Source organism: Oncorhynchus mykiss, chromosome 18 (assembly GCF_057628025.1).
Source record: "Oncorhynchus mykiss isolate SJ-2025 chromosome 18, ASM5762802v1, whole genome shotgun sequence".
NCBI classification, from domain to species: Eukaryota; Metazoa; Chordata; class Actinopteri; order Salmoniformes; family Salmonidae; genus Oncorhynchus; species Oncorhynchus mykiss.
The window spans coordinates 6,087,264-6,110,808 of NC_143039.1; the positions used below are offsets into that span (position 1 = coordinate 6,087,264).

Here is a 23,545-nt window from a genome sequence, read left to right on the forward strand (position 1 = left end):
GCGGATAATAGTTCCGGTTATTATTATTATTCCGCGGTTTGGTAATTTTGTAACGCTGTCGTCTCAACTTCCGTTTACTGATCGTGAATCAGATTTGGGATATCTGTTTTACTGTCCCCACTATGGATGAGAAATCGTCCAAGCTGATTCAGAGTCTGTTTCCTGCCGGACACCCCTCCACGTCCGCCAAGCCAACAGTGTCCGGTCGGTGAGAACACAAACAAGATGGCGACCAGGATTTAACAGAGGAAATATTTTGATTCGGGTAAACAACAGTATTTGCATGTTTATTCTGAGACCGTTTTGATATCTCTCTACGTTACACTCATTTTACACTGCTGATGTTAGTTAACAATGTTTACACGTTTATGTCCAGGGCATGGTTTGTTGTTTCCTACTCGGTTTGCTTTGTTGTTAGTTGAGGAAAGCTGAACTCCGTTCTCTTATATCCTTATCTAACCGGCTGGGTGTTGATCATGTGCTGACACTGCTGTTAAAGCTCCTCCACAGATAACAGGTGAGTTATTTTATCCCTGGAGATCAGCCAGAGACTGAACTAGCCAAGTAAACAACTAGTTGGAAAGGGCAGCTGTTTTGACTCTTCATTTTACCAATTCAAAACATATTAAAAAATAAAGAATTGAAGGCAGAAAAAAGTCCATTAGCTAGTTACAGGAGCTGTGCGAGATTCTCTCGCTACTTTCTTATTTTATTTGATTCATTTAACATGTCTAACAGGGTGGTAAACTCAGAATCAACATTTGTCTGTCTGTCTTCGGGAGAGCGATCTAAACTGCCATCCTGGAAGTCATCCACCGCCCTGTCCCTCTGCCATTCGACTGGACTGTTGTGAAGACTTCCTCTACCATCATGTCTACCGCTGCAGTAGCAGACAGAGGTAAGCCGTTATTACCCCCTATCATTCCACTGTTGTTTACATCCTCCCCCTGCATCCTTTCAGCCAATCACACACAGCGATGTTGAGACCTGATAACTCCTCCAGCCAATACATTGAGAGAGAGATAACATTCCAGAATGTTTGCCAGGTTCCGTCCGTCCAGTCAGGGGCCCCGGCGACGGCATGGAGACAGACAAGCCCCCAGTCGCTAAGGAGATCGGTGCCGTGGATACGCCTCTGTCTTCGGTGCCACTACTTAAGGTAGCTAGTCCCAAACAAAGCCCCAAGAAGACGCACCCTGCCCCCGCCAGCCTCCAGCACAGCCCCCACTCCACCCCCCAGCAGAGCCCCAGAGCCAGTCCCAGAGCCACCCCGTCTGCCCCCCAGCCCCCCGGGGTGCTTCACCTGGGGAAGGTTCCCCGGGAGGCCTGCATGGTGGTGGAGGCGGTGAGGATCGTTGTTCCCCGTGCCGCCATCAGCCGGAGTGGGGGTCATGTGGGTCCGGCTGAGGAGAAAGGAGAGGCCTGGGCTGGGCAGCAGATGGAGGAGCGGCCCCCCTCTCCCTCCCCTCCTCTGGAGGACCTGAGAGGAGCCATGGAGAAGCTGCAGAACTCAGAGAGAAGACTGCTGCAGGACAAGGAGGGGCTCCTCAACCAGCTCCACGTGCAGACTGAGGTGGGTAAATTAGTTAACGTAAAGGCCCAGTGCCATCAAAAACCTCAAATTACTGTGTTTTATATATATTTCCACACTGAGTGTGGAGACCTACTGTGAAAATTATGATAAGTCCCTTTTAGTGTAAGAGCTGTTGGAAAAGACTTCCTGAAATGTCAGCCTGTTTTGGTGGGGTTGAGGTTTGGTCTGCCTGGTGACAGACTAATAATTTAATAGACCAGTAAGAAAGAGTTCCAAACCTCTCTGCCAATAACAGCCAGTTTTCAGCTTTCCCTTCACCACTCAGGCCACTCCCAGACAATCCTAACTAAATTCTTGCTTGAGAAATTACTCTTTAGCTAAGAAGCTATTTCTGTTTCTTTTTATAAAACCATTTTTGAATTGAAGACGATCACGGTGAGGACCTTAATTGTTCCCCAGAAATAATTTGATATTGAGAGATTTTTTTTTAAAAACAGCTGCATTTGGTTCTTAAACACTATGAAACACATTATTTGGAAGTGCTCAGTGACTGTAGGAGTTAATCTGGATCCTGAGTTGTGTTCAGTGACTAGGAGTTAATCTGGATCCTGAGTTTTGTTCAGTGACTAGGAGTTAATCTGGATCCTGAGTTTTGTTCAGTGACTGTAGGAGTTCATCTGGATCCTGAGTTTTGTTCAGTGACTAGGAGTTCATCTGGATCCTGAGTTTTGTTCAGTGACTAGGAGTTCATCTGGATCCTGAGTTTTGTTCAGTGACTAGGAGTTAATCTGGATCCTGAGTTTTGTTCAGTGACTGTAGGAGTTCATCTGGATCCTGAGTTTTGTTCAGTGACTAGGAGTTAATCTGGATCCTGAGTTTTGTTCAGTGACTAGGAGTTAATCTGGATCCTGAGTTGTGTTCAGTGACTGTAGGAGCTCATCTGGATCCTGAGTTTTGTTCAGTGACTAGGAGTTAATCTGGATCCTGAGTTTTGTTCAGTGACTAGGAGTTCATCTGGATCCTGAGTTTTGTTCAGTGACTGTAGGAGCTCATCTGGATCCTGAGTTTTGTTCAGTGACTAGGAGTTAATCTGGATCCTGAGTTGTGTTCAGTGACTAGGAGTTCATCTGGATCCTGAGTTTTGTTCAGTGACTAGGAGTTAATCTGGATCCTGAGTTTTGTTCAGTGATTGTAGGAGTTCATCTGGATCCTGAGTTTTGTTCAGTGACTGTAGGAGTTCATCTGGATCCTGAGTTTTGTTCAGTGACTAGGAGTTAATCTGGATCCTGAGTTTTGTTCAGTGACTAGGAGTTAATCTGGATCCTGAGTTTTGTTCAGTGATTGTAGGAGTTCATCTGGATCCTGAGTTTTGTTCAGTGACTGTAGGAGTTCATCTGGATCCTGAGTTTTGTTCAGTGACTAGGAGTTAATCTGGATCCTGAGTTTTGTTCAGTGACTAGGAGTTAATCTGGATCCTGAGTTTTGTTCAGTGACTAGGAGTTAATCTGGATCCTGAGTTTTGTTCAGTGATTGTAGGAGTTCATCTGGATCCTGAGTTTTGTTCAGTGACTGTAGGAGTTCATCTGGATCCTGAGTTTTGTTCAGTGACTAGGAGTTAATCTGGATCCTGAGTTTTGTTCAGTGACTAGGAGTTCATCTGGATCCTGAGTTTTGTTCAGTGACTAGGAGTTCATCTGGATCCTGAGTTTTGTTCAGTGACTGTAGGAGTTCATCTGGATCCTGAGTTTTCAGCACTTGCCTTTGTCCCGATAAGGATAGTACTTGTGTTTTCAGAATCTGTTGGCACATGAAATACAGTACTCTGGTCCATATTTGAACCGACACCAGCTCTGTATTGTCCTATAGGTGAACAGAGAGTTGAAGAAGCTGCTGGTAGCCTCTGTAGGTGATGACCTGCAGTACCATTTTGAGCGTCTGGCCAGAGAGAAGAACCAGCTGATCTTAGAGAACGAGGCTCTGGGTCGCAGCCGGGCCTCCACAGCAGAACAGCTGGAACGCATGTCTATACAATGTGATGTCTGGAGGAGCAAGTTCCTGGCGTCCAGGTAGGGGTGAGGGGGTGACGGAGGGAAGGAAGGAGTGTGTGTGTGTGTCGGTGTGTATCGACTGACTGTTGTGTGTGTGTGTGGTATCTCTTCAAGAGTGATGGCGGAGGAGCTGACCAATGCCAGGGTTTCTCTCCAGCACCAGACCAGAGAGGCTCAGAGCGCCATCACAGACCTGCTGAGTGAGAGAGACGAGTTCTTTACAGACATGATGCTAACCCACAGGTACAACACACAGACATGATGCTAACCCACAGGTACAACACACAGACATGATGCTAACCCACAGGTACAACACACAGACATGATGCTAACCCACAGGTACAACACACAGACATGATGCTAACCCACAGGTACAACACACAGACATGATGCTAACCCACAGGTACAACACACAGACATGATGCTAACCCACAGGTACACCACACAGTCATGATGCTAACCCACAGGTACAACACACAGACATGATGCTAACCCACAGGTACAACACACAGACATGACGCTAACCCACAGGTACAACACACAGACATGATGCTAACCCACAGGTACAACACACAGACATGATGCTAACCCACAGGTACAACACACAGACATGATGCTAACCCACAGGTACAGTAGGACTTCTATACAACACACAGACATGATGCTAACCCACAGGTACAGTAGGACTTCTATACAACACACAGACATGATGCTAACCCACAGGTACACCACACAGACATGATGCTAACCCACAGGTACAACACACAGACATGATGCTAACCCACAGGTACACCACACAGAGATGATGCTAACCCACAGGTACAACACACAGACATGATGCTAACCCACAGGTACAACACACAGACATGATGCTAACCCACAGGTACAACACACAGACATGATGCTAACCCACAGGTACACCACACAGTCATGATGCTAACCCACAGGTACAACACACAGACATGATGCTAACCCACAGGTACAACACACAGACATGACGCTAACCCACAGGTACAACACACAGACATGATGCTAACCCACAGGTACAACACACAGACATGATGCTAACCCACAGGTACAACACACAGACATGATGCTAACCCACAGGTACAGTAGGACTTCTATACAACACACAGACATGATGCTAACCCACAGGTACAGTAGGACTTCTATACAACACACAGACATGATGCTAACCCACAGGTACAACACACAGACATGATGCTAACCCACAGGTACAACACACAGACATGATGCTAACCCACAGGTACAGTAGGACTTCTATACAACACACAGACATGATGCTAACCCACAGGTACAGTAGGACTTCTATACAACACATTAGTGGTAAAACTCACATAGGAACATAAAGTAACTGAGAGACCCACCACGTTACCGGCGATACAGATGATGTGTTTGTGTGTCTCTCTCCCAGGTCTCTGGAGCAGCTGCTGGTCTCTCTCCAGTGGGGTCGACAGCAGACCTACTACCCCAGTGGCCAGCCACTCAGCACGGGAGAACTAGCCCTAGCCAATCACAAGCTGGCGGACGCCATCAACTCCCGCCTGCTGGGGAAGGTTGGGCCAGTAGGGAGCAGCAGTGGAGCCGGGCTGGGAAAAGGAAGACAGGTCTCAGAGCTCCCTAACACCTCACACACGCCTGCTGAGAAGATGGCTGAGAAGGTAGGAAGTGGAGTGGGGACTCCCCCAGCAGGACTCTCACACTGGCCTCTATCCAGAAACAACCCGCTCACTCTTTCTGTCTTTCTCTCCTCCTTCCCTTCTCAGGTGTTGAAGATCCTGGACCCTATTTCCTGTTCAGACAACGAGGAAGAGCCCTCCCCCCTCTCTATCTCTGACACCTCCCCCTCGGCCTTCCTGACCAATAAGAAGAGCATCGGCCGGTTCCACCCTTACACCCGCTATGAGAACATCACCTTCAACTGCTGCGAGCGCTGCAGCGGAGACATCCTGGTACTCTAGGGGTCAGAGGGCAGGGGTCGTGACCTTTAACCTGGACAGGTCAGCGCTGGCCGCTGTGAGGAACACCAGTCGGCTCTCCCTCCGTCGAACTGTCTGGTTTCACAGCGGCCTCAGAGCGGGACTTGACTGGAAGCACGGCAGAAGCTGACGAAACAACCGCTGATTTTAATTGGCTGATCTCTCAGACCGTCACCGTCTCATAACTCTTAGAACCTCCCACGACATTGTGGGCTTCAGAACGTGAGCAGAGCAAGTGATTTAAACAAGGAAGTGAGTTCGGAGAATCTGAAAGTATTCCATCTTGGAATCAATTGGGCTTCCCAAAAATAATATGGTCAAAATTATACAACACGTGTCAGTCAGTTAACTGCCTTGTTCAGGGGCAGAACGGCAGATTTTTTACCTTGTCAGCTCGGGGATTCGAGCCGGCAACCTTTCAGTTACTGTATCGAGTATTCAACCCCTCTCGTTGTGGCTTAAATAAGTTCAGGAGTGAGAATGTGCTTAACAAGTCACATTAGTTGCATGGACTCTCGCTGTGTGCAATAATAGTGTTTAACATGATTTTCTAATGACTTCCTCATCTCAGTATTATCGGAAGGTTCCTCAGTCGAGCAGTGAATTTCAAACACAGATTCAACCACAAAGACAAGGGAGGTTTTCCAATGTCTCGCAAAGAAGGTCATCTATTGGTAGATGGGTGAAAATTGGAATATCCCTTTGATCACGGTGAAGTTATTAATTACACTTTGGATGGTGCATCAATACACCCAGTCACTACAGAGATACAGGCGTCCTTCCTAACTCCGTTGCCGGAGAGGAAGGAAACCGTTCAGGGATTTCACCATGAGGCCAATGGTGACTTTAAAACAGTTACAGAGTTTAATGGCTGTGAAAGGAGACAACCGTGGATGGATCAACAACATGGTAGTTACTCTACAATACTAACCTAAATGACAGAGTGAAAAGAAGGAAGCCTGTACAGAATAACAAATATTCCAACACATGCTTCCTGTTTGCAACAAGGCACTAAAGTAATACTGCAAAACAATGTGGCAAAGAAATGAACTTTTTGTCCTGAATACAAAGTGTTACGTTTAGGGAAATCCAATAGAACACATTACTGAGTACCATCTCCATAGTTTCAATCATAGTGGTGGCTGCATCATGTTATGGGTATGCTTGTAATCGTTAAGGACTGGGGAGTTTTTCAGGATAAAAAAAATAAACAGACTGGAGCTAAACACAGGAAGAATCCTAGAGGAAAACCTGGTTCAGTCTGCTTTCCACCAGACACTGGGAGATGAGTTCACCTTTCAGCAGGACAATAAACCTAAAACACAAGGCCAAAATCTACACTGGAGTTACTTACCAAGAAGACAGTGAATGTTCCTGAGTTGTCGAGTTACAGATGACCTAAATCTACTTCACAATCTATGTCAAGACCTGAAAATAGTTGAGTAGCAATGATCAACAACCAATTTGAAGAATTTTGAAAATAATAAATGGGCAAATGTTGCACAATCCAGGTGTGGAAAGCTCTTAGGAGATTTACCCAGAAAGCCTAGCAGCTTTAATCGCTGCCAAAGGTGCTTATACAAAGTATTGACCATTAAGGTTTTCACTTTTGTCATTATGGAGTATTGTGTGTAGATGGGTGAGAATTATTCACGCTCTGGCAAATTGGTTGTTGATCATTGCTAGACGGCCATTTTTTTTTTTTAGGTCTTTCCATAGATGTTCAAGTAGATGTAAGTCTAAACTATCTAGTCAGGAACATCCACTGTCTCGGTCGCAACTCTGGTGTAGATTTGATCTTGTGTTTAAGGTGTGAATACATGAGATATTTCAGCTCATTTATTTTTTCAACACGTTTGCTAAAATTTCTAAACACATTTTCACCTTGTCATTGTGGAGTATTGTGTGTAGATGGGTGAGATAAAAAAAAAATATATATAAATTGAATCCATTTTGATTTCAGGGTCAAAGGGTCAAAGGTTATGACTACTGTACTTTCTGAAGGCACTGTATCTCCCCGATGAAGCAAATGAAAACATTTCACTTTTAAGAAAACGAAAGTAGATGAAAAGTATAAATAAGAATGTTTTTTTTTTGGGGGGGGGGGGGGGGTTCACGGTTGTTGTTGTTGTTGTTGACCATTTTCCCTTTGTAAAAGATTTTTCTAAATTCCTTCATGTCAGAGAACAAAATGAAAGATTTGTTCCATCTATTTACTGTCTGTTTAGTGAGAATCTGTCCAAGTCATAACGGTTGAATACAGGATGAATGGCGGTTAAACAGGAGTAAATGGTTTTTCATTTAAAACTGTAGTTCAGCTAGACAATATAATGACATGAACATTTTGTGGTTAAACATACTGAACAAAAATATATAAATGCAAACAATTTCAAAGATTTTACTGAGTTACAGTTTATAAGGAAATCAATCAATTGAAATCAATTCATTAGGGCCCTAATCTATGGATTTCACATGACTGGGAAGGGGCTCAGCCATGGGTGGGCCTGGGAGGGCATCGGCCCACCCACTGGGGAGCCAGACCCACCCACCGGGGAGCCAGACCCACCCACCGGGGAGCCAGACCCACCCACCGGGGAGCCAGACCCACCCACAGGGAAGCCAGGCCCACTCACTGGGGAGCCAGACCCACCCACCGGGGAGCCAGACCCACCCACCGGGGAGCCAGACCCACCCACTGGGGAGCCAGACCCACCCACTGGGGAGCCAGACCCACCCACTGGGGAGCCAGACCCACCCACAGGGGAGCCAGACCCACCCACCGGGGAGCCAGACCCACCCACCGGGGAGCCAGACCCACCCACCGGGGAGCCAGACCCACCCACAGGGGAGCCAGACCCACCCACCGGGGAGCCAGGCCCACTCACCGGGGAGCCAGACCCACCCACCGGGGAGCCAGACCCACCCACTGGGGAGCCAGACCCACCCACTGGGGAGCCAGACCCACCCACAGGGGAGCCAGACCCACCCAATCAGAAAGAGCTTCTCCCCCCCCCCGCAGGTGAAGAAGCCGGATGAGGAGGTCCTGGACTGGCGTGGTTACACCTGGTCTGTGGTTGTGAGGCCGGTTAGACGCACAGGGAGGGAGCGATGTTGGAGGCAGTTTATGGTAGAGAAATTAACATTAAAATCTCTGGCAACAGCCCTGGTGGACATTCCTGCAGTCAACATGCCAACTGCACACTCCCTCAGGCCACTTTAAAATGTGTGATTTTGTCACACAACACAACGCCACAGATGTCTCAAGTTTTGAGGGAGCGTTGCAATTGGCATGCTGACTGCAGGAATGTACACCTGGAGCTTTTGCCAAAGTGGACTTTTATTGTACCCCAGCACAAGGTGCACCTGTGTAATGACCAATTCTGTTTAATCAGCATCTTGATATGCCACACCTGTAAGGCGGATGGATCATCATGACAAATAAGAAATGCTCACGAACAGGGATGTAAAACAGATGTGTGCAAAATGTTTAGAGAGAAATAAGCTTTTTGTGGAAAATGTTCTGGATCTTTTATTTCAGCTCATAATACACTTCACATGTTGCGTTTATATATTGTTTTCCCCTCGGTGTACATTGACACAAAGTAGCAAATACGCCAAAGATTCCAAACAATCAACAGTCTCACTGAGTTCAAAATGTTTCTGTTCATGGTCCACCTGAAGCTGTTGCCGAACTGGCCTTTTATTGTACCCCAGCACAAGGTGCACCTGTGTAACGACCAATGCTGTTTTAATCAGCGTCTTGATATGCCACACCTGTCAAGTGTTCAAGGCATTTAGACGTGCTTTTCATCAGGTCATCTCTGAATCGATTAACACAACAGGGTGAAACTGAAGAACATTCAGAGGAGAAATGTCTCAGAATATTTGGCCCAATAAGGCTACTCTTCCTCCCGCAATTTCTTCCCGCTCTTGGCTGTACTGTTCCGATCCTCCATCTTGGTTTTTAGTGATGTCCGTACCCTGGTGGTGGTCTGTGTGTTCTGTCTGTTCTCTGCATCCCCTGCTGCTTCCTTCCTGACTGCTACCCTGTCTCTGCTACTGAATACACTGTCCTTATGTCTGCTAGTGGATCCTCTCTCTCTGACCACACCATTCATCTGTTTCTGTCTCCACTCCTCCATACCATCTCTGTCTCCAGTCCTGACTGCTCTGTCTCCAGTCCTGACTGCTCTGTCACTGTCTCCTCTGTCTCCAGTCCTGACTGCTCTGTCACTGTCTCCTTCTCTGTCCCCATTCCTAATTGCTCTGTCACTGTCCCCACTCTTCAATACACTGTCTCTTCTACTAAATGTCCTCTCTCTGTCCCCACTCCTGAATGTTCTATCACAGTCTCTGTCCCCAGCCCTGAACCCTGTGTCTCCTCTGGTTCTGCCACTAAACCTCCTGTCCTTATCTGAGCCTCTGTCTCTGTCCCGCTGGGGTTTCTCCTGGTAGAATCCATCATGTTTCCTCTTGGGTACGTGCTCCAGCGCCTCCTCCCATCTCCCACTCTCCTTCAGTGTCAGCAAGATGCGTATCATTTGATCCAGGGTCAGGTTCTTGGCCCCCGTCTCCCATTGGAGGAAGTCATCAAGTGGCAGACGGGCCGTATTCAGCTTCAGACGCTTGGCGTTGGCCAGGGAGAGCCCTGATTGGATGGAGCGGTCCACCATGGAGCCCACGATGTAGACCTTAGAGTTGTCGAAGGTACGGAGGACGTTGGGGGAGTCCGCCGTCAGGTAGACCAGGTCGTCCCGGGGGAACAGGTCCACGTGACGTTGCTCTGTGGAGGTGATGAGGAGGCGCTCCCAGGCCTCGGCGCCGTACCGTTTAACCAGCTCCCTGTGGTAACCCCCGTCCGGCTGCAAGTTACAGAAGTGTAGGTGGAAAGGGTCCGGGGCTCGGCGGTTCCACCCCTCCACCTCCATCAGCTGGGACACAGTGTTCTCCACCTCCCGACGCGTCATCTGCTGTTCGTAGGACATATCGAACACCAGCGGCTGGCCGAACACCACGGCCTGGGCCGACCTCCACCCCAGCAGCTTGTCCAGGGAACGACCCCAGAACTGGAGAAGGTAAGTGTTCCTCAGTTCCCCCTCCTCTCCTCTCACACCGCCAGGCCTGATCCTATCGTCCTCCAGGAACCTCTCGCTCCTCTCTGCCTTCTTCTTCTCCTGTTTCTGCTTGTGGTTGTTCTTGTGGCTCTCCTTGATGGCCAGGTATTTCAGGTACCTCTTCTTGGAGGACTTGGTTTGGAACTCGGCCAGGATCCCCAGCTCCTCGTCAGTCATGGTCTCTGGCACCAGCTTCCCAGCCTGACGCCACATCACTACCAGCTCTCTGGTGGCCTCCAGTGGGGAGACCTCCTCCTGCCCTGCTACACCTCCACCTGGTCCTGAAGGAGCAGCACCACCACCTCCCTCCTCACCTCCCTGTTTCTCCTCCTCCACCGCTGGGACCTGAAACCTCATCACAGACTTCCATATGTCCAGGTCCAGTTTCTCTTCAGTCTGATCTTCTTTAGACTGAGGGAGGGGTACATCTTTTCTTAGTGTGGCCCCAGTATAGAGAGGCCGTTTTAGGGGTGCAAAGTGGTGGGGTGGGAGAAGGCAGGTGAGTGGTAGCTGTTTATTTGCGACAGTGGATACCAGCGGGAGACGCCGCCGCAGCTCGTTCAAAAGCGGTGGGGTGAGAAACCTCATCATTTCAATGGTTTGATGATACATGCATATGGAGTCAAGATGTTGACACTCACGTCGTTATATTTAAAGTTCCAGAACTGTCCATCGGGAGAGGAGGAAATACCGTTCGACGTGCAGACAAGATAGAAAGCGACTGTGTTTATATTCCATAATCACGAGAGAGAAAAAAATCATACAAACTGCAATTAAGGTCCACTCTCAACAAGGACAGAATGGATCATATAATCGTGGTAATATTCCATTGAATGTCTTACATTTGTGTCAGTCTGAATTCAATTTTACATCCGTGCTCATCGAAAAAAAATGTCGAAAGGTCACGTTGTAAAGGTGTGCAACGCCATTATTCAGTCGTGCTGATACAAGTGCAAAAAATATTTGTTCCGGGATTAATGTTCTGGGCATAACAATTTGTACAGAAGACTGTCTCACATTTCACCAATCATACAAAAAAATCTGTTATTTTCCCACGTCAATACATAGTAAACAACGTTTAATGCACGAGACAATTTGGAACCGGAAATTACCCTGAACTACCAACTGAGTTTAAACTTCACCTGAGTCCTGCTCAATGGTTCGTATATAAACTAGGCGACTGATAGGGGGCGCTGTGTCACTGTTTCACTGTGAAGTCACTGTGCCTCCACCTTGACACTCCCCCACCGTTGTAAAACATATTTTGGAAGCTTTCGAAAGGGAGCTCCAAAAAACGCTAAAAAGCCCATTGGGCTTCTATTATCAGAATGCTAACAAAATTAGCACAATTAATAGCGAATTCCCATGGAGGTTGCTAGCTAAATATTCTACATTCGTTTTTTTGCCACATGTATTATATTACAAACACCTTAATGCATACTTTTAAATTATATTATGTTAGCGAAACATAAAATATGTAAAAACATTTTTCCTTAAAGTATAATTGTTTTAGATGACTAATGTTATTGTTCCCAAATACTTAAATACATGTAATACTGTCTTTGAAACATTTAAAGCTGCAATATAAATATTTTTGGAATACCCCACCAAATTCACATAGAAATGTGTGCTATAGATCTGTCATTCTCATTGAAAGCAAGTCTAAGAATCAGTAGATGTGTGCTATTTCTATGCTTCCCGTAAGTGTTTTCGTTTTTGTGACACCTGTCGAGGGAGGACACCTGTCTAGTAAGTCATTTCTGGAGTCTCAGAGGATGTTTTATTGTTTTATTTAAGGATATTCCAGGAGTGATCGATGAACACTGAATCATATGGCTAATGGCAAGAAGGAGAAGAGACTAACGTCTCTTCTAATGATCTTCTTTGACGTGGAATCTCTCCCTACTCGAGTGTACCTGGGATGTATGTACTGTTGGAGCTTCTGTAAAACGGCATTTTACAATGTTCTTTCTGCCAAATGTGTGAACATGGAAGAAGTGTCTGCAGAAGGGAGAAGCTGAGATGTGTGATGTGTGAAAAAAACCACTATGAAGGAGATGTTAAATGTCTAGTAGAAGAGAATAGACAAGGAGCAACATGTTGCAACTGTGGTGGGGAGCATGAAGAGCAATCAATTGTGGTGGGGAGCATGAAGAGCAATCAACTGTGGTGGGGAGCATGAAGAGCAATCAACTGTGGTGGGGAGCATGAAGAGCAATCAACTGTGTTGGGGAGCATGAAGAGCAATCCACTGTGGTGGGGAGCATGAAGAGCAATCAACTGTGGTGGGGAGCATGAAGAGCAATCATTGGAGTTCCCAATGTAGGGTGAAAGAGACTGAGGTTGCTCAAATCAAAGGCAGTTGAGAGTCTCCTATGCAGAGGCTGTCAAAAGGGTTGAAAGAGTGAGTATATCTGAAGGTCCTGCGGTCGTGAAGAATGATATGCCTACATTGGAGCCTTCACCACAGGCTGAGAATCAACATCAGGACCCAGAAATCCTTAATGTGAAGATAGTGGACTCTGTGTCATTTATAGCATTGGCGATAAACGGAACTGCACAAGTTGAAAGTAAGTCAAGAAAGATATATATAATTGTTAATGTAGCTGAACTATTTCTGGGATTAAAATATTTATACATTATTATTATTATTTTAAGTTATTTTTAGTATTTTTAAAATGTTTGTTTTCACCCCACCCAGTAGGGGGTGGCAATGCACCATTTTGGGATGTAGTCCGCCAATAAAACCTCGAAGAAGAAAACCGTGCTGCCTGCCTGCCCCCGAACTTTCTCTCCCCGCTTAACCATCTCCCTCAGATTACCACTCAAAGCAATGAATTTTCTATTGACTGTCAATCTCATTATGTTTTGTTTTGTTTCTTTAAAGCGCTTTGAGATCCTTTATGTAATGAATAGCGCTAAAAAAAAAAGTTGAATAAATTATTATTAAACGTTGCTGTTTCTGGCGGACATTTTATGTGGTTGCAAAACAAACGGAAGTGACTCGGATGTCACTTCCGTTTGTTTGTTGTGATCCGCTAGCGGCGGTTTCTATGCGATTCGAAGCGGGACCGTTGAAATTATGAAAACAGCGACCACCGAACATTTAGGGTTGTTCGCGAATATAAATTGGAAATGCTAAACCCCATTTAATTTATGGATATTACAACAAAAAACTGAATAATTTGTAAGGAATTAGCCAGCTAGCTATGAAGCTACCTGTTGGACAGTGAACTTTTCCAACTATTCGACGTTAGCTAACTAATAACTATGTAACTAACTAGTTCTGTACCGTAGCTAACAGTTAATGCAACCACAGACAAGGAGCTCGTTACCAGTATATGTCGTGCAACAGTCGTCGTTGTTAGCTAGTTAGTACAATCATGCAACTAGCTAGCTAACGCCTTAACTGTCCTTGAACTCTTGAGTTCGCTAATCCTTAATCTTCGGTAATACTAAAGTTATTTGCTCAGTAGTTAGCTGGCAAAAAGCAGATCACTACTTGTTTGACAAAAGCGAGGTGGCTAACGTTATCTAGGTACAAAATGCCTCCGAAGAAGCAGAAAAACCCGTCGGTGAATATCTCCAGCTCCCTAGAGGAGTCGGAAGAATTCAGTCTGGAGACCACGGTGCCTACGGAAGACATCTCGTCGTCGGACGAACGGGACCGCACCGGGACACAGAAAGTCACCCGACAGCTCCTCGAGAGGAAAGAGCTACTGCACAACTTACAGCTGTTAAAAATAGAGATGTCGCAGAAAAATCTCATCATAGATAACATGAAAGTGGACCACTTGACAAAGGTAGTTAGCTAGGATCTCGAAGATGTTCCGTCGAGCTACCAAACCTTCACATCAGCATACATGTGGGGCTGCTTCTCAAATAGTATCCTATTCTATTACTTATTTTTTATTTTATTTTACCTTTATTTAACCAGGCAAGTCAGTTAAGAACAAATTCTTATTTTCAATGACGGCCTGGGAACAGTGGGTTAACTGCCTGTTCAGGGGCAGAACGACAGATTTGTACCTTGTCAGCTCGGGGGTTTGAACTCACAACCTTCCGGTTACTAGTCCAACGCTCTAACCACTAGGCTACCCTGCCGCCCCAGGGCCCTAGAGGGCCTTAAAGTAGGGACGTCAAACGACGTTCAGCCTGCTTCTTTTATGTTATCTTTAACTCTACATGGTTGGAAAAGGACTTGTATGTCCCGCTTTAAAGTTACTCTTGACAGTTTTTAATAGTAGAATGCACAAGGTGCAATTTCTAAATTGGGTGGTGCATAATCAGGTCCTCTTGTCATGTCAGTCATTACGGACCGTAGAGAGATATTCATAACGTGTCAGAGATGTCCAGATCAACTAGCCCATGTCGGCTAACGTTAAAAAATAAAAACATTTACTCATAAAGTGTTAAACAAATCAAAATATATTTGAGATTCTTCAAAGTAGCCACCCTTTGCCTTGATGACAGCTTTGCACACGCTTGGCATTCTCTCAACCAGCTTCACCTGGAATAATTTTCCAACAGTCTTGCTGAGCACTTGTTGGCTGCTTTTCCTTCCCTCTGCGGTCCAACTCATCCCAGACCATCTCGAGTGGGTTGAGGTTGAATGATTGTGGAGGCCAGGTCATCTGATGCCTCATTCTCCTTCTTGGTGTTGGGTCATTGTCCTGTTGAAAAACTATATGCCATTTCATTTTTTAAACTGTTTCACAAAGGTTGTGAAGCTAAATACATTTTCCAGACCCAGTATAATTTGCATTTCGTTATCTTCTTGTTGTTTTTAGTCCCACCCTTTTAGCTCCAAACACAAGCTGTCCTTTCAACATGAATTTCCCATGGTATTGTACTTAATCGGGTAGGAACTGATAAAGGAGTCCAAAAACATGCGGCCATTTTAGATTTATTTACATTATATACCAGATAGCACCAGAACGGGGTATGTCCGGCCCCGGCTGAAGTAGGACAGAGAATTAGGGGCCATTGGGGACACGTTTATGTATCACTCTACTTGTTCTGTGCTCTCTTCTCTAGACGGAGGAGCTGGAGCTGGGGACACGCATATGTATCACTCTACTTGTTCTGTGCTCTCTTCTCTAGACAGAGGAGCTGGAGCTGGGGACACGCATATGTATCACTCTACTTGTTCTGTGCTCTCTTCTCTAGACGGAGGAGCTGGAGCTGGGGACACGCATATGTATCACTCTACTTGTTCTGTGCTCTCTTCTCTAGACAGAGGAGCTGGAGCTGGGGACACGCATATGTATCACTCTACTTGTTCTGTGCTCTCTTCTCTAGACAGAGGAGCTGGAGCTGGGGACACGCATATGTATCACTCTACTTGTTCTGTGCTCTCTTCTCTAGACGGAGGAGCTGGAGCTGGGGACACGCATATGTATCACTCTACTTGTTCTGTGCTCTCTTCTCTAGACGGAGGAGCTGGAGCTGGGGACACGCATATGTATCACTCTACTTGTTCTGTGCTCTCTTCCCTAGACGGAGGAGCTGGAGGAGAGGCTGAATGTTGCCCTGCACCAGAAACAAGTTCTGGCTCTGAGACTGGACAGCCAGCTGCAACTCACCCAGGATGAGAGGAGGTAGGAACAGAGTTGAGACTGGACAGACAGCTGCAACTCACCCAGGATGAGAGCAGGTAGGAATAGATCTGAGACCTTGACTAACAAGTCCTGACTCTGAGACTGGACAGCCAGTTGCAACTCACCCAGGATGAGAGGAGGTAGGAACAGATCTGAGATTGGGCAGCTAGCTGCAACTCACCCAGGATGAGAGGAGGTAGGAACAGATCTGAGATTGGGCAGCTAGCTGCAACTCACCCAGGATGAGGAGGTAGGAACAGATCTGAGACTGGACAGCCAGCTGCAACTCACCCAGGATGAGGAGGTAGGAACAGATCTGAGATTGGGCAGCTAGCTGCAACTCACCCAGGATGAGGAGGTAGGAACAGATCTGAGACCTTGACTAACCTTAGCCATAATAATATTTTTATTTATTTATTTATTTATTTTATTTTACCTTTATTTAACCAGGTAGGCAAGTTGAGAACAAGTTCTCATTTACAATTGCGACCTGGCCAAGATAAAGCAAAGCAGTTCGACAGATACAACAACACAGAGTTACACATGGAGTAAAACAAACATACAGTCAATAACAAAGTATAAACAAGTCTATATACAATGTGAGCAAATGAGGTGAGAAGGGAGGTAAAGGCAAAAAAGGCCTTGGTGGCAAAGTAAATACAATATAGCAAGTAAAACACTGGAATGGTAGTTTTGCAATGGAAGAATGTGCAAAGTAGAAATAAAAATAATGGGGTGCAAAGGAGCAAAATAAATAAATAAATTAAATACAGTAGGGAAAGAGGTAGTTGATAGGGCTAAATTATAGGTGGGCTATGTACAGGTGCAGTAATCTGTGAGCTGCTCTGACAGTTGGTGCTTAAAGCTAGTGAGGGAGATAAGTGTTTCCAGTTTCAGAGATTTTTGTAGTTCGTTCCAGTCATTGGCAGCAGAGAATATGGCAGATACAGAGTCTCTCTGATCAGTCGTAGGGGTCGTAGGTCAACACAGGATCACCTTGCTGAACCCAGAACCTCTAAAAGATTGGAAGATGTTCAACCAAGTCTCTCTGATCAGTCGTAGGGGTCGTAGGTCAACACAGGATCACCTTGCTGAACCCAGAACCTCTAAAAGATTGGAAGATGTTCAACCAAGTCTCTCTGATCAGTCATAGGGGTCTTAGGTCAACACAGGATCACCTTGCTGAACCCAGAACCTCTAAAAGATTGAAAGATGTTCAACCAAGTCTCTCTGATCAGTCGTAGGGGTCTTAGGTCAACACAGGATCACCTTGCTGAACCCAGAACCTCTAAAAGATTGAAAGATGTTCAACCAAGCAGGCATGGAAAGGGTGCCCTCTTTTTATATTTGCCTCAAGTCAGTGTGGTTCTCTGTCTGTCCTGCAGGAAGCAGCAGGCTCTGAGGAAGCAGGAGATGGATGGGATCCTACTGAGACAGAAGCAGCTGGAGGAGACTAACAGACAGCTGTGTGACAAGGCAGGAGACCTGCGACGCAGCCTCAGGGACCTGGAGCTCACCGAGGACAAATACAAGGAGCTCCGAGATATCCCAGAGGAGAGACTCTCTATCACTGAATACGTAGCGGTAAGACCTGGGGAGAGATCCTGCTAATGTGGTGTGTTAATGTGGTGTGTTGTGTTAATGCAGTGTGTTGTGTTAATGTGGTGTGTTGTGTTAATGCAGTGTGTTGTGGTAATGTGGTATGTTAATGCAGTGTGTTGTGGTAATGTGGTGTGTTAATGCAGTGTGTTGTGGTAATGTGGTGTGTTAATGCAGTGTGTTGTGGTAATGTGGTGTGTTAATGCAGTGTGTTGTGTTAATGTGGTGTGTTAATGCAGTGTGTTGTGGTAATGTAGTGTGTTAATGCAGTGTGTTGTGGTAATGTGGTATGTTAATGCAGTGTGTTGTGGTAATGTGGTATGTTAATGCATTGTGTTGTGGTAATGTGGTGTGTTAATGCAGTGTGTTGTGGTAATGTCGTGTGTTAATGTGGTGTGTTGTGGTAATGTGGTGTGTTAATGCAGTGTGTTGTGTTAATGTGGTGTGTTAATGCAGTGTGTTGTGGTAATGTGGTGTGTTAATGTGGTGTGTTGTGGTGTGTTGTGGTAATGTGGTGTGTTAATGCAGTGTGTTGTGTTAATGTGGTGTGTTAATGTGGTGTGTTGTGGTAATGTGGTGTGTTAATGCAGTGTGTTGTGTTAATGTGGTGTGTTAATGTGGTGTGTTGTGGTGTGTTGTGGTAATGTGGTGTGTTGTGTTAATGCAGTGTGTTGTGGTAATGTGGTATGTTAATGCAGTGTGTTGTGGTAATGTGTTGTGGTAATGCAGTGTGTTGTGTTAATGCAGTGTCTTGTGTGTTAATGATGTGTGTTTTGGTAATGCAGTGTCTTGTGTGTTAATGATGTGTGTTCTGGTAATGCAGTGTGTTGTGTTAATGATGTGTGTTCTGGTAATGCAGTGTGTTGTGTTAATGATGTGTGTTCTGGTAATGCAGTGTGTTGTGGTGTGTTAATGCAGTGTGTTGTGTGTTAATGCAGTGTGTTGTGTTAATGTGATATGTTAATGCAGTGTGTTGTGTTAATGCAGTGTGTTGTGGTAATGTGGTGTGTTAATGCAGTGTGTTGTGGTAATGTGGTGTGTTAATGCAGTGTGTTGTTATAATGCTGTGTGTTGTGTGTTGTGTTAATGCAGTGTGTTGTGTTATAATGCAGTGTGTTGTTATAATGCAGTGTGTTATAGTAATGCAGTGTGTTGTGTGTTGTTATAATGCAGTGTGTTGTAGTAATGCAGTGTGTTGTGTTATAATGCAGTGTGTTGTGTGTTGTTATAATGCAGTGTGTTGTAGTAATGCAGTGTGTTGTGTTATAATGCAGTGTGTTGTGGTAATGCAGTGTGTTGTGTGGTAATGCAGTGTGTTGTGTTATAATGCAATGTGTTGTGTTATAATGCAGTGTGTTGTTATAATGCAGTGTGTTGTGTTATAATGCAGTGTGTTGTGTTATAATGCAGTGTGTTGTGTTATAATGCAGTGTGTTGTGTTATAATGCAGTGTGTTGTGTTATAATGCAGTGTGTTGTGTTATAATGCAGTGTGTTGTGGTAATGCAATGTGTTGTGTTATAATGCAGTGTGTTGTGTTATAATGCAGTGTGTTGTGTTATAATGCAGTGTGTTGTGTGTTATAATGCAGTGTGTTGTGTTATAATGCCGTGTGTTGTGTTATAATGTTGTGTGTTGTTATAATGCAGTGTGTTGTGTTATAATGCAGTGTGTTGTGGTAATGCAATGTGTTGAGTTATAATGCAGTGTGTTGTGTTATAATGCAGTGTGTTGTGTTATAATGCAGTGTGTTGTGTGTTGTTATAATGCAGTGTGTTGTGTTATAATGCAGTGTGTTGTGTTATAATGCAGTGTGTTGTGTTATAATGCAGTGTGTTGTGTTATAATGCAGTGTGTTGTGTTATAATGCAGTGTGTTGTGTTATAATGCAGTGTGTTGTGTTATAATGCAGTGTGTTGTGTTATAATGCAGTGTGTTGTGTTATAATGCAGTGTGTTGTGGTAATGCAGTGTGTTGTGTTATAATGCAGTGTGTTGTGTTATAATGCAGTGTGTTATGTTATAATGCAGTGTGTTGTGTTATAATGCAGTGTGTTATGTTATAATGCAGTGTGTTGTGTTATAATGCAGTGTGTTGTGTTATAATGCAGTGTGTTGGGTTATAATGCAGTGTGTTGTGTTGAAATGCAGTGTGTTGTGTTATAATGCAGTGTGTTGTGGTAATGCAGTGTGTTGTGTTATAATGCAGTGTGTTGTGTTGAAATGCAGTGTGTTGTTATAATGCAGTGTGTTGTTAAAGTTCAGTGTGTTGTTATAATGCTGTTTTAATGCTGTGTGGTGTTCTCCCAGGTGTGTTAATGCTGTGTGGTGTTCTCCCAGGTGTGTTAATGCTGTGTGGTGTTCTCCCAGGTGTGTTAATGCTGTGTGGTGTTCTCCCAGGTGTGTTAATGCTGTGTGGTGTTCTCCCAGGTGTGTTAATGCTGTGTGGTGTTCTCCCAGGTGTGTTAATGCTGTGTGGTGTTCTCCCAGGTGTGTTAATGCTGTGTGGTATTCTCCCAGGTGTATTTCTATGAGGTGGTGAGTCCTCTCAAAGCCCAGCTCTCTGAGCTCCATGTCAAGAGGAACAGCCTGACAGACGACCTGGAGACACACAGGACTGAGATCAAGGCCCTTATGAAGGTATACACACACACACACACACACACACACACACACACACACACACACACACACACACACACAGAGGACAGATCAGAGTTTTCATGGAGGTACAGATAGAGAGGACAGATCAGAGCCTTCATGGAGGTACAGACAGAGAGAGGACAGATCAGAGCCTTCATGGGGGTACAGACAGAGAGAGGACAGATCAGAGCCTTCATGGAGCTACAGACAGAGATAGGACAGATCAGAGCCTTCATGGAGGTACAGACAGAGAGAGGACAGATCAGAGCCTTCATGGAGGTACAGATAGAGAGAGGACAGATCAGGGCCTTCATGGAGGTACTGTTTGTCTTAGAGCAGTGTCGGTCCATGTGATTGTATTGTAACCTTCCTCCTGTGGTGTAGAGTTACGAGGAGGAGCGCAGGGTGAGGTCAGAGCTGGAGATCAGGAACCAGAGACTAACTCTGGAGCTGGCTGACACTAAAGGGCTCATCCAGGAGGGAGACTTCAAGCGGGACAACTACTCTAACATCAAACGGTAAGAGAGAGAGAGAGAGAGAGGGGGAGGAAAGACCACCTCGGTTTTCATCAAGTGTCCCTGTCAGATCAAATGTCTGAAGAAGGATTTACAAAATGGATTCTTTCACTTTGAAAAATGTATTTGTGTGTTTAGACATTTAGAAACTAAACGTCGATCCTCCCTTCCTTTCCAGTGAGCGGGATGCGTTTGAGTGTGAGGTGAGAGAGTTGAGGAAGAGACTGGAGCTGCTGGAGATGACTCATGAGGTCCAGACCAGGGAGAGGAATGAGCTGAGTCGAGAGGTACAACACCAACCTGGATACTACTTCTACCCGCCTAACACCTTGATGTTGCCAATGTTGCCAACATGGGACTTTTCACAGTACCACTGATTGGCTGATAGGTGTTGTCTCACCTTCCTTAGTGGAAGATACTGACTGGAAGTCCCTCTGAATTACAGCATCTGCTAAATGACAACATGTCACGTTAAATGTCCTCCAGGTGTCTGCAGCAGACGGTGCCCCTCCTCCAGATGGATAGACTACCCCTAACCCCTCTGTCCTCCAGGTGTCTACTCTGCAGCAGTCAATGCCCCTCCTCCAGATGGATGAAGACTACCTCTAACCCCTCTGTTCCAGGTGTCTACTCTGCAGCAGTCAATGCCCCTCCTCCAGATGGATGAAGACTACCTCTAACCCCTCTGTTCCAGGTGTCTACTCTGCAGCAGACGGTGCCCCTCCTCCAGATGGATTGACTACCTCTAACCCCTCTGTCCTCCAGGTGTCTACTCTGCAGGAGACAGTGACCCTCCTCCAGATTGATAAAGACTACCTCTAACCCCTCTGTGTTCCAGGTGTCTACTCTGCAGGAGACAGTGACCCTCCTCCAGATGGATTGACTACCTCTAACCCCTCTGTGTTCCAGATGTCTACTCTGCAGCAGACGGTGACCCTCCTCCAGAAGGATAAGGAATATGTTCACAGACAGAGCATGGAGCTGAATGTGCGCTGTGCCCACCAGGAAGACCGTCTAGAGAGGCTGCAGACCCAGCTGGACGGCGCCCAGAGGGCCAGGGAGGAGGTCTATCACAAATACATTGCTTCTAGGTCAGTACCCCTCCCTAACCCTTCTGGGTCGGTACCCCACCCTAACCCTTCTATATCAGTACTCCTCCCTAACCCTCCTAGGTCAGTACTCCTCCCTAACCCTTCTAGGTCAGTACCCCTCCCCAACCCTATAACAGCCTACACTCTTCTGGGAAGTCATTAATATGGAGTTGGACCCCCCTTTGCTGCTATAACAGCCTCCACTCTTCTGGGAAGTCATTAATATGGAGTTGAACCCCCCTTTGCTGCTATAACAGCCTCCACTCTTCTGGGAAGTCATTAATATGGAGTTGGACCCCCCTTTGCTGCTATAACAGCCTCCACTCTTCTGGGAAGGCATTAATATGGATTTGGACCCCCCCTTTGCTGCTATAACAGCCTCCACTCTTCTGGGAAGGCATTAATATGGATTTGGACCCCCCCATTGCTGCTATAACAGCCTCCACTCTTCTGGGAAGGCTTTAATATGGAGTTGGATCCCCCTTTGCTGCTATAACAGCCTCCACTCTTCTGGGAAGTCATTAATATGGAGTTGGTCCCCCCTTTGCTGCTATAACAGCCTCCACTCTTCTGGGAAGGCATTCCACTAGATGTTGGAACATTGCTGTGGAGACTTGCTTTCATTCAGCCACAAGAGCATTAGTGAGGTCGGGTACTGAGGTGGGCGATTAGTCCTGGCTCGCAGTCTGCTTTCCAATTCATCCCAAAGGTGTTCGATGGGGTTGAGGTCAGGGCTCTGTGCAGGCCAGTCAAGTTCTTCCACACCAATCTCGACAAACCATTTCTGTATGGACCTCGCTTTGTGCACAGGGGCATTGTCATGCTGAAACAGGAAAGGGCCTTCCCCAAACTGTTGCCACAAAGTTGGAAGCACAGAATCGTCTAGAATGTCATTGTCTGCTGTAGTGTTAAGATTTCCCTTCACTGGAACTAAGGGGCCAAAACCATTATTCCTCCTCCACCAAACTTTACGGTTGGCACTATGCATTCAGGCTCGTAGCCTTCTCCTGGCATCCACCAAACCCAGATTCGTTCGTCGGACTGCCAGATGGTGAAGCGTGATTCATCACTCCAAAGAATGTGTTTCCACTGCTCCAGAGTCCAATGGCGGTGAGCTTTAAACCACTCCAGCCGACGATTGGCATTGCGCATGGTGATCTTAGACTTGTGTGCAGCTGCTCGGCCATGGAAACCCATTTCATTTAATTTGGGTTAAATCGGTTTGACACAGTTCAGTTGAATAAATTCAGTTGAATAACTGACTTAGGTATCCCCCTTTCCCAGTTTGGAACTCTGTCGTGAGTTCTGGAACTTTCCACTTCACAATAGAGGCAATTACAGTTGATCCGGGGCAGAAATGTGACAAACTGACTTGTTGGAAAGGTGGCATTCTATGACGGTGC

General features: G+C 45.9%; 3 protein-coding genes across 7 annotated transcripts in view; 2 read left to right on the forward strand and 1 right to left on the reverse strand.

Moving 5' to 3' along the window:
- Positions 1-7: 7 nt before the first annotated feature.
- LOC110496960 (golgin-45) lies at positions 8-7,862 on the forward strand. Of its 3 annotated transcripts, XM_090206999.1 has the most exons (8): positions 182-265; positions 500-517; positions 739-898; positions 1,047-1,573; positions 3,401-3,600; positions 3,697-3,825; positions 5,018-5,264; positions 5,370-7,862. In XM_090206999.1, exons 3-8 carry the CDS (start codon positions 871-873, stop codon positions 5,562-5,564), a joined length of 1,326 nt encoding a protein of 441 aa, XP_090063125.1. In that variant the 5' UTR covers positions 182-265; positions 500-517; positions 739-870; the 3' UTR covers positions 5,565-7,862. The 3 variants fall into 3 exon arrangements, with proteins under 3 accessions (XP_090063126.1, XP_090063125.1, XP_090063124.1); XM_090207000.1 differs by lacking the exon at positions 500-517 and having other exon boundaries at positions 8-265; XM_090206998.1 differs by having other exon boundaries at positions 189-517.
- A 1,223-nt stretch (positions 7,863-9,085) lies between these two features.
- On the reverse strand, positions 9,086-11,849 carry LOC149975364 (tRNA methyltransferase 10 homolog C-like). Its single transcript, XM_090206997.1, has one exon. It carries the CDS (start codon positions 11,306-11,308, stop codon positions 9,482-9,484), a length of 1,827 nt encoding a protein of 608 aa, XP_090063123.1. The 5' UTR covers positions 11,309-11,849; the 3' UTR covers positions 9,086-9,481.
- A 1,825-nt stretch (positions 11,850-13,674) lies between these two features.
- The window catches only part of LOC110495345 (progesterone-induced-blocking factor 1), an 85,690-nt gene continuing 75,819 nt past the window's right edge, over positions 13,675-23,545 (forward strand). For 2 of the 3 annotated variants that reach the window (XM_090207001.1, XM_090207002.1), the window contains exons 1-7: positions 13,675-14,499; positions 16,196-16,296; positions 17,682-17,880; positions 20,414-20,533; positions 20,921-21,054; positions 21,230-21,338; positions 21,961-22,142. In XM_090207001.1, the coding sequence (XP_090063127.1) occupies positions 14,242-14,499; positions 16,196-16,296; positions 17,682-17,880; positions 20,414-20,533; positions 20,921-21,054; positions 21,230-21,338; positions 21,961-22,142 (1,103 nt within the window). In that variant the 5' untranslated portion in view covers positions 13,675-14,241. Of the gene's footprint in view, positions 14,500-16,195; positions 16,353-17,681; positions 17,881-20,413; positions 20,534-20,920; positions 21,055-21,229; positions 21,339-21,960; positions 22,143-23,545 lie in introns of all 3 variants that reach the window. The other variant, XM_090207003.1, reaches the window with a different exon arrangement.